Source organism: Cucumis melo, chromosome 3 (assembly GCF_025177605.1).
Source record: "Cucumis melo cultivar AY chromosome 3, USDA_Cmelo_AY_1.0, whole genome shotgun sequence".
Lineage (NCBI taxonomy): Eukaryota > Viridiplantae > Streptophyta > Magnoliopsida > Cucurbitales > Cucurbitaceae > Cucumis > Cucumis melo.
Window position 1 is genome coordinate 25,538,101 of NC_066859.1, and position 17,755 is coordinate 25,555,855.

The following is a 17,755-nucleotide window of genomic DNA, read 5'->3' on the forward strand; positions in this document are numbered from 1 at the left end:
ATTTTACTATGTTTTGTTACTTTTAGTAGAATTTTCATTACAATTGTACATTTACCTTTAATATTTATCAATTAATTTACACCTTATGGCTTTATTTTTTTTGTTTCATCTCAAAAAAGACTTGCACCATTGAAAATAGTTGTCATCCCTAGATTGGTATTTTTCCTAAATTAAAACTATCATTTTGTGAATTTCTTCATCAGATTGATTAATTTTATATACGTGGTATTGGATATGTTAAAATTGAGATTTCAAACATCATTCACCTTTTTTTGTTTATATATTCTTTCTATTACAACAAATTACTAGTAGAGAAATGAACCTCTAACCTTCAAAGATGGAGATTATATCATCATTATTCACTATGTAAATTTTGGTTAGGTAAACAACATGTATCTATAAACGAAAAAGATTTCATTGTTATTAGAAGTTGGAGCTTTGCTCCCATATGGAAAAATTAATAGTCCTACTGTTAGAACACATGAGCCTGTTGAGGAGACAAATGGTTTTTGATATTAAAGTCATCTGAAGGTTTGCAATTGATATTGTAAATAACATGAATGATGTCTTGACTTGTTTGATAATCTTAGTAAAGTTCATCTATGTGATTTAGAATGGAATTGTTTAAGTTAAAATATTAGTTCTTACTTCAAGAATTATATAATGAGGTTGAACCTGTCAACCTCCTGAAAAGTAATTGATGTCTTATCTATTAAACTATAAAGTTAAAATTTAGATTAGAGGCATTTATTTTCAATTTAAGTGGTCCAATATTAAATAGTAATCGTTGATCTTGCCTTTTAGATTTTAAAGGTAAGACATTCATATCATGAATGTTGAAGATGATTCTATAGTCGTGAATTTACTCTTTGATTGTCTAATGTATGAAGTAACATTGTTCAGTTATGGGAACTAAATCCTTCAAACAAGTCAACGTCTCATTGTTGAAAAGTAACTAATTGATGGTACACATGATTTGTTGTCTATATAGTTGAGAATGAATCTCTTAAAATGCCAAATTGAGGAAGAAAAAGAAAACATTATGTAAATGCTAGGGTTTGTTGTTATAATAAAGATTGAAAGAAGAGTTTGGATATAGATTAAGATTATATTCCTTTGGTACAATGTCTTCTCAAAATAAAGTTTATATTATTTAAGACCAAGTATGAAATGGAATGAAGGACAAATTATTGGGATGATAAAGATTTGATCTAGGAATAAGCGAGAGGATGAAGAGGAGAGCGACAAGCCAATCATGTGTAAAGTTACGTTTTGTAATTTCAACCGTATTTGATGTCAGAAAAAATATAAAAACAATACTCCATCTCTAAACAGTATGACAACTCTCATTTTTCCTCCAAATTCTGAATCATACATCCAGCAAACCCAATACTTAGGTAGTTGAGCTTATGCTTAAAAGAATCCCAACTCTTTTCTACTCTTGAATTTAAACATTAATTGCAAGAACTAATGCATACTTTTCAAAAATTTGCTGCCAGGTATCATCAAAAGAAGCACTCAGTTAGAGAATATCAAAAACCATAATCAATAAACTGTTGTTTATTCCTTAACTACTATAAGACCAGAATGAATCTGTTTGCAGATTTGCTCCATCCAAGCATGGATGATGAATCAACCAATATGGTCAAATTAGAAATTACGTCCTCGTGTTGCTCTTTTATGGTTAATGACCACTGAAGTTTAATCGGTTTTCCTAGACCCCCAGTTTGCTCTCCAACAAACAGAAGGAGAAAGTAGACGATCTGTTTTCCATCCTGATATCTTCAGCTACAAGGTAATGGAAAGGTGTAAATGCAACGAAAATTACAGATATACTGAATGTAAAATTACGAAAATATCGTCTTGAGATTGTATTCTTGAAGTCTTTCGTGAGTTTCTTGGTAAGAAACCGAGCTTTAGTTAAGAAATATGATGGTTTTGCTAGATGGTTCAACTCCTTTTTCATTTTCCCTTCAGCCAAAGGATTGAGGTTTGAAGTTAGACAGGTTCTTTTTTTTTTTTTGTACTCTACTAACTCGATGGAATACTAATACGAAAGGTCTACTGAGATTCACGTCACTCTGATTCATCCCTCCAAAAAAGCACTAGAACTAAAGGGAAATGGCAAATGTCGTGGGAGTAAAAGTAAAAGCTGCCAATTGGGAGTTTGATAGGAAATGGAACTTTAGAAATTATAAGGAGAAGAGAAGAGATTCGGAGTTGATTTGAGCCATTTGCTAAATTTCTACATTGCTGTAATTAATTCTTGCAGTCTGGTTAAAAGTGGTCTTTTATAAGCTTCTTTTGAGGAAGCTGAAAAAAAGAAAAGGCTAAGAGAATAAGAAAGGAAACGAAAACTTGGCAACTTACAGAACTTCAGAAACATTAGAGAGAGAATACCTTTTCAATAAAACATTCATAATGTTTATCCATCCATGACATGCTTTCCAAATGTCTGGACTCCTGATCAGGAACATAAGCCATAACAAGTGCATGAACGAATGATTGGAAGATGTCATTAGCAGTTGCATCTTTTTGCACAATAACACTGATAGTTCCCTCCCTCTCCACTAGAAGGTACTTCTCTGCCAACCAAATAACATACGATCAGATGGGGTGATCAAATACAGCTAGAAATTTAAATATTTAAAACCATTCCAACCTTTTTTATCGTTATTATTAGCACCTGCCAAATGCAACAGCTCCTTTCTGTACCACAATAAAATGTTATTACGCCATATTCATTTTATGAACTGTGGGGGAAAGAAAAGAAAGAAAGAAAAAGATGACAACCAACAGGAAAAAATTCAGTCTTCAAAATTGCACGTCTTCTTTACATAATACTAAATGTCTTGAAACTTGCAACAGATGTACCATATTTGATTGACCTATTTAAGGAGTAATCGTGTATCTAATATTTTTCAAAAGAGAAAAAAGGGAAACAATACATAAATGTATTTAGTACAATTACAACCACTATTATTTTCGCTTCCACCTATGCAAGCATTTTAAATACTTGGGAGTTCTTTAAATATCGAGTCTAGTAAGAATTGCTTCCAAAGCTTGTCCATTTGAAATCTTTCTTATAGCTCTTTGGCTTATAACCTGCTCCTCGTTCATTTATCAAGTGATCTTTTTGTCCGTATCTAACTAATAAGAGAAGAAAATAGTAAAAGCATGGTAAAAAGTTGCAGGAACAATATTGGCCAAAAGTATATCTCCTGCTCCTTTATTATGCATGTTAAGAAGGCATTTTTTGTGCGATGGAATCACAGAAAACTTATGAAGTTCATGAGCTGGTTAGAAAAAGCTCACATTTCTGTGTGATGAAGAGAGGAGACCCTCACTCCTAACCGTACACGTGTATGGATTAACTTAATGCTCCTTAAACTCCATGACGAAGCCCATGCGGGTAAAACATGCTCCATCTTAGAAACCTGTTGAGGAGAGAGAACTGAATGCAGGTTCAGTCGCAGGATTAAATTTTCTTTAAACAAGAGACTAGAAAGCAGCTAATTTTTATTTATTTCAGAAAGAGGTAAATTTTAGAAGAATTTTACCGCATAAATCACACATCTCAACATGTGTGTTAATGGAATTTGCAGTGTACATACATAAAAATAGCGTCGGGATCATACACAAAATGAAGCAAAATAAGTAACACCAGGAAAGAATATAGACATTGGGCATCACCTTGGGCAGTCTGAATATAGTGCTGCAAAGCAATCGAACACCTCTGAGGGTTGAGTGAAGTCAAGGAAAGGCAGCAAACAGCCTTGTAATTTGCTGCACAAAATCACAAGCAGAACTTTTACAAAATTGTGAGACAGTTATCTAGGCACTTACGAAATCTGTCATCAATTCATAAAATATATTCTCCCTCTTTTTTCTCTTCGTGAAGACAAATAAACATTTTGAACCTAGAAGCCTTATTAAGAAAAGTTGACAACGTGTTCATAAGAAATGATGATCTAAATTTTGAACTTTTACCATTTAGGAAATATAAAAATTAAATGTCACGTCAATATAGACTATAAAGTGAGGATTTGCTCAAGCAAATAACATATTTATCGCATACAAGTATTAACTCAGCATTTAATGAAAAACTCACCGTACATATGAAACAATGTGAGGGATAGAAAAGAAAGCCAGATGGCCAGTGGGCATCCCATAGTGATACGAGCAAGAAGCATACCAATCGCCATGCCTATCATTGTTGCTACTGTTTCTTGACTTCCTTCCTATTGGTGCAAGATTGACAATTGTCATTACAATATATCCGGATCAGAGTTCATTCCACCTGGAAAGCGGCTAGCTCTATACCTTGGCAGATATATCAGCAGCATTGTTCTGAAGGGCAAAATGTTGTGTTAAAGCAGCTCTAGTAGCTCCACTTGCCACACCGGCTGATTTGGATTAAAATCTATAGTTAGCATAAGAATTACATCCAATAATTAGGATACTAGGGTGCATGAATTAGCACGTGTTCCCACCCTAACAACCAACAATACCCGCCTTTTCTGGACTCGAGTTTCCATTTTCCTGAAGTTTTTTTTTTTTTTTTTTTTTTTTTTTTTGCTTATTCTGGACACCTTTAGGCTAGACGAGGTTATCTTTTAGGTACTAGTTCTACAATCTGTGTTGGATGGCTTTTTAGCAAGAATTGGTGTACTCGAATTTGCGTTGGTCACTGCTGAGTCAACATTTGGGTGCTTTGTTAGTTGAACTTTATATGCTCTATTGATTGGTTCAAGAGTAATTTTCTCTTTTGATGAAAATGTACAAAAAAATTTAAGGTTCAATTCAATGAAATTAAATAATAAAAGTTTAAATTGATTTCTGAACTAGATATGAAATAGAGATAGACGTCAGAGTTAAAAATGATTGTTTCCCTATAATAAAGCAATGTTTACAACAACGTAGAAATGTGATATCAATTGAAAACCCCCAAACTTTACATGATAATACCATACTTAGATGCAAATCTCAAAATTTTCCATGGACTTACTGAATGATCTTGACAAGCTCCCCAAGCAAACGATAAGCATAAATGCTGAAGGAAACAAGGGGGAAACGAGGTCCATCAACATACCTGTTCAGTACAAAGTCGGTGGTTATCTTAAGGCACAAGAGTCAATGCAACATCGACAAGTGAAAATGCTCGGTGTTGTTGCCTTTCCAAAAATTAGAGATATATTTACTCAACAATTCCAGGGCCAGTATTGGCACAATATTCACTAAGATCCAAATTAGCAGTTACGAGCCATGGATGTAGGTTAGTTTGCTTGGCTATGAACAAAAGTTAAAAGCTAAAAGATATGATACTTTACATGACAATGGAAACTCTCCACGGAAATTGAGTATGCCTTATCCATTAGATATCCGTTTTCCTGTACTTGTCCTAGTAAGATAACTTATTGCAGGTTCAGTAAAGAATAAGGGGAAGAATACACATACCAAGATCATTCATGAAATCTGCAACCAAGCGCCACATTTTGGCATTGCTGTCCAGATTAGATCCCTGAAACGTACAACTGTCGTTGCTATGACATAATCAACAAAGAGAGAATCATAATAGAAATGGTGAACACAATTCTAGAGTACTCTATAAGTCTTGAATTCCATACATATTTTTACTAAAATATTGAAGCTGATGGGAAAAGATTAAGGATAAAATTATTACTTTATTAAAGCTATTGGGGAACTAATTTTCCATCAAATTACCATGTATATAAACCAAACATATGTTTATTTACGATTACAGAAGAATATAGCATACCTGGTAAAATGTGAATAAGATGCCTCCAAGCATTCCAGTTAAATCCCTCAAAAACCACTGGAAAGTTTGAAAAAAGTTATAGATATCTATTTTCTTCCAATCCACACAGTCTTGAGATCGACTATTAGAAGTTCCATTTCAAATTTACCTGAAATGTAGCACCAATGACAGTAGCTGATTGCTCTCCAACCCCAATGGCACTCAGGAGAGCCTAGGAAAGATTAGGCGTAAATGCATATTAAATTTAGAAGAAACTAAATTGCACATTACATAAAAATAAATTTTAATTACGCCTTACTTGGGTAGAGAGCATGGTCCTAATGTATGTTGATAGACCCTGAAAGAGAATGAAAGTCATAACTCACCATTCTAACTGGAAAATGTTGCGATACTAAACATAAAATTGTCAAATGTTATTTTTTCTTCTATGAGTATCATGGCCAGGTTTTACGTATCTCCACTAGTCTAGTGGCTGTCAAACATGCCTACATTCGATGGTCAAGACAACACGCAAGATGTAAAATCCTTGGTAACTAATAAATGTTGCTTGAACACATTCCCTCAACGCTTTATATTATTTATATTGGCTCAAATTCATGGTGATTAGGACTCCCAGATGTAAAAGGAGTGAAACAGGTAAAATGAACTTTTACCTGCAATGAGTCCCATATTTGAAAAGGAACATAATCGGGGGTCACACTACTAGGAAACCCCTGCAATTAAACGAAAGATTGATAATAAGAAAGGCAAACAAACAAACAAAAGTAGACTGCCTAGAGTCATAGAAATCCAAACACAAGCTTGCCTCCGGTACAAAGGCGTCAAAGAATCGTCTCCCCACGAGTCTGAAACGGGAACCAGATCTATAGATAGAAACAGGAAAAGGAAATATCAATAAAAAGTTCCAAACGCGGTGAGTGGAATCTAAGAGGGAAAGGGAATCGGAACAGTGCCTTTGAATGAGGAGGGAAGGAGAAGCGGATAGAATGGCAGTCTTCCGAAGCTCCAACGAAGAAGAACCATTCCATTCTTCCAATACCACTTCTGATTGAAAAATTTTCCGAGCCATATGATGTGATTCGAAGCTCGAATGACTTATATTCTAATTTAATTGAATTCATATTAAGGAAGTGTTTAAACCTCGGAACGAAAAGAAAGCTAAAACCTCAAAACAATTAAACATTCGAGCTTACCACCAGATTTCAACTGCTGTAGATGAGAACTGCCATGGCCTTGCGTCGATGGTGAGTTTCCTACTGAGAGGAAGAAACAGAATTAGTGGCCCCGTCGGAGGGATGGGTTTTGTGAGATTTGTAAGATCGAAAAGGATGGTCGAATTTCTGCCGGGAATGAAGTTCTGCCAACGGCTTCCACCAATGAGTGAAGAGTCGAAGAGTGGAGAGGTATTCGTTGACGAAATGGAAATATTACGTCATAAATGAGATTACAAAAAGTCCAAAAACTTACATTTTTCTTTTAAAAGTTTTTATAAAAATAACTTATTAAAAAAAAAAGTAAATTGCAAAAATCACATACGCTCTAGTCAGAGATCCACGAGGCAGTAATGGAGATTCCTCGTCTCCGGCTGCGAAATGTTTTAGAATAAATAATTCTCACTTCCTCCGCAATTCACCGTGCATTTGAAGATTTCCCTCTCGTCTGAGACAATTTCCGACCCTGAAATTCTCAAAATTATATAATTAATACAATTCATACTTGGAAAAACTTTTCTAACACAATAATAAAATTTATAAAGTTAGGTTCGTAGGTTTGCTATTTCATCTTTCTATTCTTATTCGCACCGAAATAAAATTAAGACTAAAAAATTATCTACATCTACCATTTTATGTATAGTATAGATATAGATGTCAAAATATTTTATTAAATGTTTTATTTATAAAATATAACAAAAAAATAAAGAAAACTTACTAAACTATAAATACTTCAGTACTACAATTTTTTAGTTATATTTGAAGATGTCCAAAATGGTATTTTTCCAAATTATTTTAACATTTTTTCTACAATGTTTTTTCAAAACGTTTACTCAAACTCTTGTAACTTTGACATTTTTCATATATTTTTCTTATTTGTTTTTTTCAAGATATGTTTTCTCAAACTCTTCCCTCCTAATTTGGTTTGACCAATATATTTTTTCCAAATAATTTTAAAATATTTATTCCAATTTTTTTTACTTTTGTACTATACAATCATACTAACACTAATGGGCTTCACATCAAAATTTTACAAATAAATATATTTGGACGAATTAAGTTGCGTGATTTGTTAGCACCCGTTTAAAAAAGTTATATTAATCCAAAATGTTTTCTCAAACATTTTTTCTTCAGTGTTTTTCCAAAATTCTTATCAAATCGCTTCAATTTTGTTTTTCCAAAATAATTTCTAAAACATTTTTTCTTCTTTGTTATTTAAAAAATTATCGAATTCTTTCCACATAAATTTTTTGTTTTGACAAAAGTATTTTTAGAAAAATGTTTTCTCAAGTTTTTTTTTTTATTTATTCTCTTTTCCAGAAAGTTGTCTCAAATTTTTATAATTTATTTTTCAAAAACATTTACTTTTACGTTTCTTCTTCGGTGTTTTTTTAATATAACAAACATTATCTCAAACGCTCCTTAACAAAAAGAAAAAAAAAAAGGTTTTCTCCGATTCTCTTCACTTCATATTTTGTTTTTTTAAATAATTTTCAGATATTTATATTCTTTTGTTTTTTCATAAATGTTTTTCCAAACTCTTCACCCCAATTTTGTTTTTTCCTAAATATTTTCTCAAATAATTTTAAAACATTTTCTTCAATTTTTCTTACTTAAATTATTGATAAATTCTTATGTATAGCAATAAATTGAAACATTTTGCAAGATATAGTAACAAAAATGAAATCAACTTTAGACGATTCAATAGATTTGATTATATTTTGAAAATTCGTCTGTAAATATTTTTGATTTTTTTATATATAATATGTGAGAGCATATCAAATATTACATTAGGTGGGTTCGATTACGTCATTTTTAATTAAAATCAAACATGTGATTTTTGTTTAAATAAAGAAAAACTACAATAATTTAGGGTAGAGAAAATAAAGAAGCAAATATACAATAATGTTTAAAATGTCAATGTTAACGAAAATGTGAAATATCAATTTTGCATATTGATATAGAGTAACAGCAACAATAAATATTTTTGAAAAAATAATTATAAAAACATAAAATTTAAAGATTTTTTTACACAATGTGAGATCAAACCTCCGATATTAAGCTTGACGTATAATATCATATCAATTGAGTCAGGTTTATGTTAATAAAATTGAAAAAATTATTTAAATTAATATTATTTTTTCTAAAGAGGTTACTAAATTTAAAATTCGAGTAGGGGTGAGCATTGACATCCGAAAGCAACCAAAATCGACCGAATCGACATCCGTTTCGGTTTTATTAAAAAACGACCGATGGTCAGTTTAATTAAAAGATTTCAAAGAACCGACCAAAACAGACCACCTTGTTACTCGAGATCGGTCGAACCTAAATATATATATATATTTTTATATATACACACATTATTAGTATTTAATATTTGTTATTAAATATTAATATTAAATAATAACATTTATTTAATATTAAATAAACTGAACCGACCTGACAACATCGGTCTTTGGTTTTTCTTAGTATAAATCGACTAGGTCGGTTTTTGGCTTCAATTTTCGATTTTGTATATCGGCACCTGCCTAATTAATGATCATCCATAAATTTGAGACCCCTTCATCTCAATACGTACAAATCTAGTTGATTATTTTTTATTCGACAAAAAGGAAAATGTTGATAATATGAAAATTTTCTAATACTATAATAATAACTAACATGAGGTCCCTCAACTTGTATGTATACGAGAATAAGAGGTTTTGATTAGGGGTGATAATGGGTCGATTAAAATCAAAATTTTCACAAAACCGACCCTGACCATTGTCAGTTTAGTAAAACATTCAAACCGATTTCGACATCGATGAGTACAAGTTGATCGATCGATTTAACACTTATGAATACTTTTTGTTGGAAGTTATTGACTTGAAACTTTTTGAAATCGATCCCAATCAATCCCTCTTGTTTTTCAATAAACTGACTTCGGTTTGATTAGTCGACTTGGTTTTTCGATCCATCATAGTCATATCTAGTCTCTAATTCAAATCCCCCACTCCAAGTTGTACTAAAAAAATTAAAATATAATATATATATATATATATATATATACACACACACATACACACACTATTATTATTCATGATATTTAACACATGATTACTAGGATTACCTAGAAAAGGAAATGTTACAAAATAATATTTTAAATATTTCTTTTTCTTTCCTATTGGTCAATCAATGGGCCAGGTGGGCTTTCCTTGAAAAGCACTCTATCCTCTTTGGTTTCACATGCAATGATGAAAATTCCCATCCTTTAATCATCTCTTAAAAATATTTAAAAAATTTATGGACTAAATTTATTATTTTAAATATTTTTTAAACTAAATAAACATGATTAAAGTGATAATTTAACTAAAGTATTATCCTACACAAGACTTATACAAATGTTTATCAATATGTTTATTGATATTAAAAGATATTTATCGTTTAAAATTTTGTATTTTTATAAATATTTCGATCACTTTGTAGTCTACTTTAATTTTCAAACATTTAAAAAATAATAAATCTAAATTAAAATATATTTTTCTTTTACAAAAAAAGTGTCAAATGGTAAAAAATGGAATTTGCTCCGGTGAAGTCCGATCGACGGTGGCAAGTCTACGGCGACGTAAAGTCTCGCAATCCTGGCGTAAGAACAGGTAATGAGAGGAATCTACTCCCGAGATTCCTTATACCGTTTTATTTAAAAGCTCCCCATTAATGGTTGTTTATCATCATCCGTTCCTATTGATTTCGAATTTGAAACGAGCCATTCAGTCGCGGATAGTCGTCGGAGAACAGTCTCTTAGCAGTTCCGAAGCCCGAAGTTCAATTCGAATCTCTTGCACTATAGTTCTTTTACAGGTAGTTCTTCTCATAGATTAATCTTCGTTAATTGTAATTGAGTACAAATTTTAAGCTCGCTTTTAGTATGCATGATTAACTAAGTACTTGAGAGCTTGTGGACTTTCAGTAGAAGAGATTGTCGTTTCATGAGTAAAGTCAACTTGGCAGTGTTCGTTAATTTATTTTTTCTTGCAGTGGAAGTTGAGTTGAGGTGTATTCCACTCACTGTCATGGCTACGGATTATTTATATGGTGAATTTTGAGAGGAGTTTGCTAAAATCTTCTTACCGATTTATTTTTTGATCTTTTGGTTCAGTTCGGATCTTGGGTGTGATGAGATTCTTGGGATTTGTCTGCCTTGGAATATTATGGATTCTAGCGACACTGCATCAAGTCAAATCACATGGAAACCATCCTTTCTCGAAAATTGCCATTCGTAAAACTACGTTCGCCCTTAATGAAAATGCTAATGTTAAAGCCTCTCCATCGATTCTTGGATTGAAGGCAAGCTCCAATCCATTATGTTTTGTTCTAATTTCATGGACGATTATGTTTTTAACTCTTCAGGAATTCCAAAAACTAACATTTATTTCTTCTTAACGCTACTTTTGATTGAGTAAGTCCATTTGATATTTCAGGGGGAGAATACAGAATGGGTGACGCTGGAGTATAGTTCTCCAGACCCGTCCTCTGATGATTGGATTGGAGTATTTTCTCCAGCCAATTTCAGGTTTATTCTATTTTTCTTATGCTTATCTCCTCTCATGATTGGACTGGAGTATTTTCTCCTGCCAATTTCAGGTTTATTCTATTTTTCTTATGCTTATCTCATCTGCATTGGTTTGAATTAATTTCTGGTGTTCCCGAACTCCTAAGAATTTTTCTTGTTTAGTTTTATGCTAATATGGTTTTCTTGGAAATTTTTGGTTAATCTTTTTCAGTTCTTCTACCTGCCCTGGAGAGAATCCAAGAGTATATCCACCATTATTGTGTTCTGCACCTATTAAGGTCCATTCCGCTTGATTTTTATGTTGTTACATGACTTGCGTCTATTTTAACCTTCCAGCGTAGAGAGTTCAAATAGTAAACTAATTATATGGATTATATTGCAGTTTCTGTATGCAAATTACACAAATGCCAATTACAAAACTACTGGACGAGGGTTTTTGAAACTTCAGCTGATAAACCAGAGAGCAGACTTCTCTTTCGCATTATTCTCCGGTGGTTTATCAAAAGTACGCTGTCTTTATTGGTTTTTATTTCCCTGCAGCGATTCAGAATATTTATGGACTACAATTTTCAACAATGATTCCGGTGTTGTCTGATCTTATTACTCTTTCACTGATTTGTTGCCTCGGGATTGTGTTCTGAACTTTTGCACTATCATGCGAAATTTTAAAATTAAAAGATAAGTGAATAATTGCTTTCTGGGTTATGTGAGCTCACAAGCCAGAACCTAAAGTGAATTGTGCTTAAACTCGCCATTATCTAGGAGGTTCCAACTATCTTGTTCCTCTTACTTCTGGGATTTGTATTCTTGCTTTCACCCTCCCCTTAGAATTGAGCCTCACAAACAAACAATACCTATCACATCATTGCAATTATGGATTTTTATGGGGTATGGAAATCTTGGGTTAGTATTTTAAATTATATAAGTTGAACATGACATATTCTTGCTAAAATCTACCTTCCTATCAAGTTAATTTAGTTCAAGATTTTCAATTTTTTGGATACTTACAATGAGGGTTATTTAAATTTCGAATACAGAACCTAATTTGATGTTGTTGGTTGACTCAAGGCAAGGCATTTCACAGCTTGCAGAAGAGATGTTATTCTCATATGAACTAATGCCTCACTGTTTTATGTTTGTGTGTCTGGTTTCTCTCGTATCTACGTCCATGTTCCAGACAATTTGTCTCATGCACTTAACGATTTTATCACTTCATTATACAATCATCTGGGCCAATTCACATGCTTTCTCCTTTAGCTATATTGATACTTGCGTATTGCACTTAACCTTAGCAAACTTTTGGGTGAATTTGTTTGCTTACATTTTATTTATTTCCTTCCCGTTTCATATTTAGCCAAAGGTGGTGGCAATATCAAACCGTGTAACTTTTGCAAATCCTGATGCACCACTTTACCCACGCTTGGCACAAGGGAAAAATTGGAATGAAGTAAGTACGAGCTAGCACTTCTGTTATCCCTATTGGTTTGCCTGGGCTTTTTCGAGTGAATATAAAATTTTTGAATGATTAGTTTCCATTAGTGTACCAGCTTCATTGCAGAATTTCATATATACAAGTCGATAGGCCTGTGATAATCACTCATGCTTTGAATTTGTTAGTTAAATCTACATGAAGATGATATGGTTTAACCATTGATATTCAGATGACTGTAACATGGACAAGTGGATATGGAATTGATGAGGCCGAACCTTTGGTTGCATGGAGCCAAAATGGAAAAGACCTTATGCAATCCCCAGCTGGAACACTGACTTTTGATCGCAACAGCATGTGTGGTATGTGAACTCCCTAAATTTAGATTTGCAACAACTATTTATATGAAACATGCTCTGTTACCCTGTCAAAAATTTAGTAGCTGCTACCCTATTACTACGTGATGTTAAAAATTTACATAATGATGATTAATAATCTACTTAAAAGAATCGACTATATGAGGGATTGGCAATATTTTCTGTCATTATATGTATTATTTGCCAATGTAATGTTTCTATAAGTAACTCAAACTTGTGCTATTTTCTATTTTTCCATCTAAAGATATTTTATCTCATAGATTATATTTTTAGGTGCACCTGCAAGGACAGAGGGATGGCGAGACCCTGGATATATACATACCAGTTTCCTCAAGGAATTATGGCCCAACCAAGAGTAAGTCATATCAATCCCAAACTGATTATTTCTTTTTTAGAGAAATGAAAAGTTGCTATACATTATTATATTAGTTGTAGATCTCTCGTCAAACAAATCCAAATATAATAAGATTGGGACTGTTTAATACCATTGAGAATGAGATGCATACCGTTATACTATTAGGCTAAGAAACACGGACACTTCAATGTAGCTAACATGTCTAACACGTACACATGTCAGACATTTAGACACTTTTTTCTTAGAAAGACATTTAGGCACTTCTTCGCACAATAGATATGTGTATCCACTCATTGTACAAAGTCAATGAATCAAACATTTGTTAGACACATAACACTCGTTAAACATATTACATAGAGACACAATAAGACAGGAAAAAGATAAAATACTTCAAGCAAAATACATTGAGCTCATCCTTTTAAACATATCAATTCTAAAGCTTATTGACTTTGAATTTCCATCTTTTACAAACCTGATATATTTTTCAAAAATGCCTAGTTTAATAAACAGTAGCCTGCTATGGTGTCTATCTTGACCGTGTTGTGTCGTATTTGTATGTATGCTTCTTTAGGACCATAAGAAAAAAAAATCGAAAGCTATATTGCAATATCAAAGAGAAATTACGATATATCAATATCCTTGGGTTTTCTTTCTTCTAGATTCTGCACTATGGACTTTGATTCTCAAAATGCTATTTATCTTCTCACTTCCCTAACTTCCTCTAATTATGACCAACTCACGTCCCACTAATTACCTAGTAATTACAATTATGGTCCTACTAATACTCTTAATATCCCTCTTAATATGTAACACACAAACTCTGAGAAATTTGAAGGCCGAGTTCCTCTGCGAGGTTATAAGTTTTGCTACATTCTGGATGATTACCAATTACCACTTAAAGATTGTTAATATTTGAATACACTTATTATGCAGGTATACATACAAGTTGGGGCATAAATTAAACAACGGCACATATATTTGGAGCTCAACATACAAATTCCAAGCCTCGCCTTATCCTGGTCAAAACTCGTTACAAAGAGTTGTCATTTTTGGTGACATGGGAAAGGTTTGGTTCTTTTACTAAACTTTTAGAACCACCATAATATGACTTGCTGAGTTGAAGTGCTTTTTTTGGTAAATTCTCAGTATACAAAATCACATTTTTAGTAATTGTTTCCTATATTATGGTGGGGACAAAGCTAGAGCATGATGTGTAGTTTTTCAAAAAGGTAGACACAAAGTACATTCACACACCTCAAGGTTAGAGGTAGAATTTTGACTCCTCAACTTTAATGAAAATCATAAGGAAGAAGTTTTGTTGAAAAAGAATATAATGCCATCTACAAATTTTCTAATGTTGCAAAATCCCACAGAAAAGGTTCAAAATTTTGGAAATCATGTCCAATTGTTCATTCAATTATATGCTTAATAACAAGCTCAAACTAAAAGTTCTATAGAAACTATATTTGCACATCCAGAAGATGCTTTTCTGGAAACATAATCGTTTCATTCAATTTATAGCCAATCGACATATAAAGGCTTTAGAACTTTTCTTTGTCTAATATACTACACAGGATGAAGCTGATGGCTCTAATGAATACAACAATTTCCAACGTGGCTCTCTCAATACTACTAGACAACTTATAGAGGATTTGAAAAATATTGACATAGTTTTCCACATTGGAGATATATGTTATGCAAATGGATATCTTTCACAGTGGGATCAGTTTACTGCACAGATTGGACCAATTGCATCGACGGTGCCTTACATGATTGCTAGGTACTTCCTTCCCTAAATGGCTCACACATTGTTTGCCAGGTAGTTTGTTCTTATTTCTTTTATTAACTGTACACACGGTGTTACAGTGGTAATCACGAGCGTGACTGGCCAGGGAGTGGATCCTTCTATGACACCATGGATTCAGGGGGAGAATGTGGTGTAGTGGCTCAAAATATGTTTTATGTCCCTGCTGAGAATCGGGAAAAGTTTTGGTAATGAAGCTTGTTTTGATAACTTCTGTTGCATATGGAGCTGTTCCTCCATATTTTCATTATTCTCAGGATTTAATCCACAATTCCTCAGTTCAACACGTGTATCCTTTTATATCAGGTATGCCACAGACTATGGTATGTTTCGCTTCTGCGTGGCCAACACAGAGCTTGACTGGAGAGAGGGAACAGAGCAATATAAGTTCATTGAGCACTGTCTATCATCTGTTGATAGGCAAAAGCAACCATGGCTAATTTTTCTGGCACATCGTGTGCTGGGTTACTCTTCATGCACTTTTTATGCTGAACAAGGATCATCTTCAGAACCAATGGGCCGCGAGAGCCTTCAAAATCTTTGGCAGAAATATAAGGTCGATCTTGCTATATATGGCCATGTGCATAGTTACGAGAGAACATGTCCCATCTACCAGGTATTCTTGAATTTTGTCTCAACTAAAGTTCTTTTTCTCCATGTTTGCTGTTGTTTAACAAGGAATACGTATATTATTTTTTGTAATATCGTGAAAAATTGATAAGAAAAAAGACAGATTCAAGTTGCAAATTTAAAAGTTGTGACCACCTTGACAGTAGGCTTCAATAGTGTTTAATGATTCAATTTCATTTTTTATTTGAGTTGCCATATTAAATTTAGGGCTCGAAGTCATTCTTCTTCAAATCTAAAAATAACCCACTCCAGTCTGTAACAATACCATGCATTTTCACTTTTGGGATATGTTTAAGTTGTGGTAAGCAAGGCCCTGTTTACATCTTACAACAGCTTCATAGTTCCCTCTTTCCCTCCTTAGCCATTAACTAAAAAAGCGTCATCTTGCCGTAAATTTGCAGCTTTGCAGATTTCTCGGTCTTTCTAATATTACAATGCCGTTTGACATCATAATTTAGAAACAACACCCGGTAGTACATTTAGTTTTTCTAGCATGCTTCCTCTATTTCCCCGCCTCCCCCTTTTTTCGCATAGATAGTATTTTCCAACTAAGATATGCTGTTTCCAGTCATATAATATGCACAACCATCAATACGCGATTAGATTCTGTTCCCATGCATATTAAAAGAGCTAAATGTTTGCACTATCTTCCATTTCTTTCACAGAATATTTGTACCAATGAGAAGAAACACTACTACAAGGGCCCCTTGAATGGAACAATTCATGTTGTTGCTGGTGGGGGAGGAGCAAGCCTTTCACCATTTATCTCACTTCAAACAAAATGGAGTATTTTTAGAGATTATGATTATGGATTTGTCAAGCTTACTGCATTTGACCATTCAAACCTCTTGTTTGAGTACAAGAAGAGCAGTGATGGAAAGGTTTATGATTCTTTCAGAATATCAAGGGATTACAGAGACATTTTAGCCTGTGCAGTTGATAGTTGCCCCAGAACAACATTGGCTTCGTAACTTCATGTTCGACCATTTGATAAAAAGCGCAAGATCTTCCAGTCTAGTCTACATATCTTAATAATAAGCCTTTTTAAGTTGGTTTCGGTATTCAGCTAAAGCTCTCATTGTTTGCATATTAGTTACGTGCAAGGACACAGCAACCACTTATTATTGGTTCAAATAATTTTGTCTTTAGTTTCGACCATAAAAGCATCTATCTAATGATATTTCATATATAAACGTTTTCAGTTAAAAGTTGAGTGGTGGTATTGGTTTTCAGAAGATGTTTGGCTCATAATAATCTTGAGCTTGTTAGATATAAAGTTGGAAAGCTGGAAAAAGGTAAACGTATTCGGTTTGTGTAATAATATGAAAGATGTGTTTTATAAGCCTGAATGCGCTTCATTGTAAGAGTTGTTAAATTGTACTCAATTTATGTATCGGTTTAAAGTATAGTTGAACTAGTTAAGACATAACATATATACTTAATCAACCAAAAGATTAGATGTGCGCATTTTCATTAGAAAAACCATTACACATTATCGATCTATTCAGGGTTTCTTCGAAGGTCTTGTTTTGAATATAGTTTATTCTATGGAAACACTATAACGTTGTACAATATTTTGTGAAGACCATTCAGTTTCTGAGCTTTCATGAAAGGGATT

The 17,755-nt window shown here is 33.1% G+C and overlaps 2 protein-coding genes across 6 annotated transcripts; one reads left to right on the plus strand and one right to left on the minus strand.

The window, feature by feature from the left end:
• Nucleotides 1-1,324: 1,324 nt before the first annotated feature.
• On the minus strand, nucleotides 1,325-7,201 carry LOC103488468 (protein root UVB sensitive 3). 3 transcript variants are annotated; one of them, XM_008447228.3, is made up of 16 exons: nucleotides 6,973-7,196; nucleotides 6,733-6,881; nucleotides 6,585-6,642; nucleotides 6,433-6,492; nucleotides 6,078-6,116; nucleotides 5,928-5,990; nucleotides 5,780-5,836; nucleotides 5,458-5,521; nucleotides 5,009-5,092; nucleotides 4,324-4,406; nucleotides 4,112-4,241; nucleotides 3,694-3,786; nucleotides 3,316-3,454; nucleotides 2,663-2,709; nucleotides 2,401-2,585; nucleotides 1,325-1,788 (listed from the first exon to the last, which is right to left on the minus strand). In XM_008447228.3, exons 2-16 carry the CDS (start codon nucleotides 6,846-6,848, stop codon nucleotides 1,702-1,704), a joined length of 1,305 nt encoding a protein of 434 aa, XP_008445450.2. In that variant the 5' UTR covers nucleotides 6,849-6,881; nucleotides 6,973-7,196; the 3' UTR covers nucleotides 1,325-1,701. The 3 variants fall into 3 exon arrangements, with proteins under 3 accessions (XP_008445450.2, XP_050938075.1, XP_050938076.1); XM_051082118.1 differs by lacking the exon at nucleotides 5,780-5,836 and having other exon boundaries at nucleotides 6,973-7,197; XM_051082119.1 differs by lacking the exons at nucleotides 1,325-1,788; nucleotides 2,401-2,585; nucleotides 2,663-2,709 and adding an exon at nucleotides 2,799-3,150 and having other exon boundaries at nucleotides 6,973-7,201.
• Nucleotides 7,202-10,479: 3,278 nt separating this feature from the next.
• Nucleotides 10,480-17,372, plus strand: LOC103488467 (probable inactive purple acid phosphatase 1). Of its 3 annotated transcripts, XM_008447227.3 has the most exons (14): nucleotides 10,480-10,625; nucleotides 10,744-10,830; nucleotides 11,129-11,316; nucleotides 11,451-11,542; nucleotides 11,754-11,820; nucleotides 11,925-12,047; nucleotides 12,897-12,989; nucleotides 13,204-13,333; nucleotides 13,622-13,703; nucleotides 14,637-14,769; nucleotides 15,278-15,483; nucleotides 15,570-15,695; nucleotides 15,814-16,123; nucleotides 16,803-17,372. In XM_008447227.3, the coding sequence occupies exons 3-14, from the start codon at nucleotides 11,146-11,148 to the stop codon at nucleotides 17,106-17,108; spliced, it is 1,839 nt and encodes a 612-aa protein (XP_008445449.2). In that variant the 5' UTR covers nucleotides 10,480-10,625; nucleotides 10,744-10,830; nucleotides 11,129-11,145; the 3' UTR covers nucleotides 17,109-17,372. The 3 variants fall into 3 exon arrangements, with proteins under 3 accessions (XP_008445449.2, XP_050938077.1, XP_016900069.2); XM_051082120.1 differs by lacking the exon at nucleotides 10,480-10,625 and having other exon boundaries at nucleotides 10,664-10,830; XM_017044580.2 differs by lacking the exons at nucleotides 10,480-10,625; nucleotides 10,744-10,830; nucleotides 11,129-11,316 and having other exon boundaries at nucleotides 11,491-11,613.
• The last annotated feature ends 383 nt before the right edge of the window (nucleotides 17,373-17,755 follow it).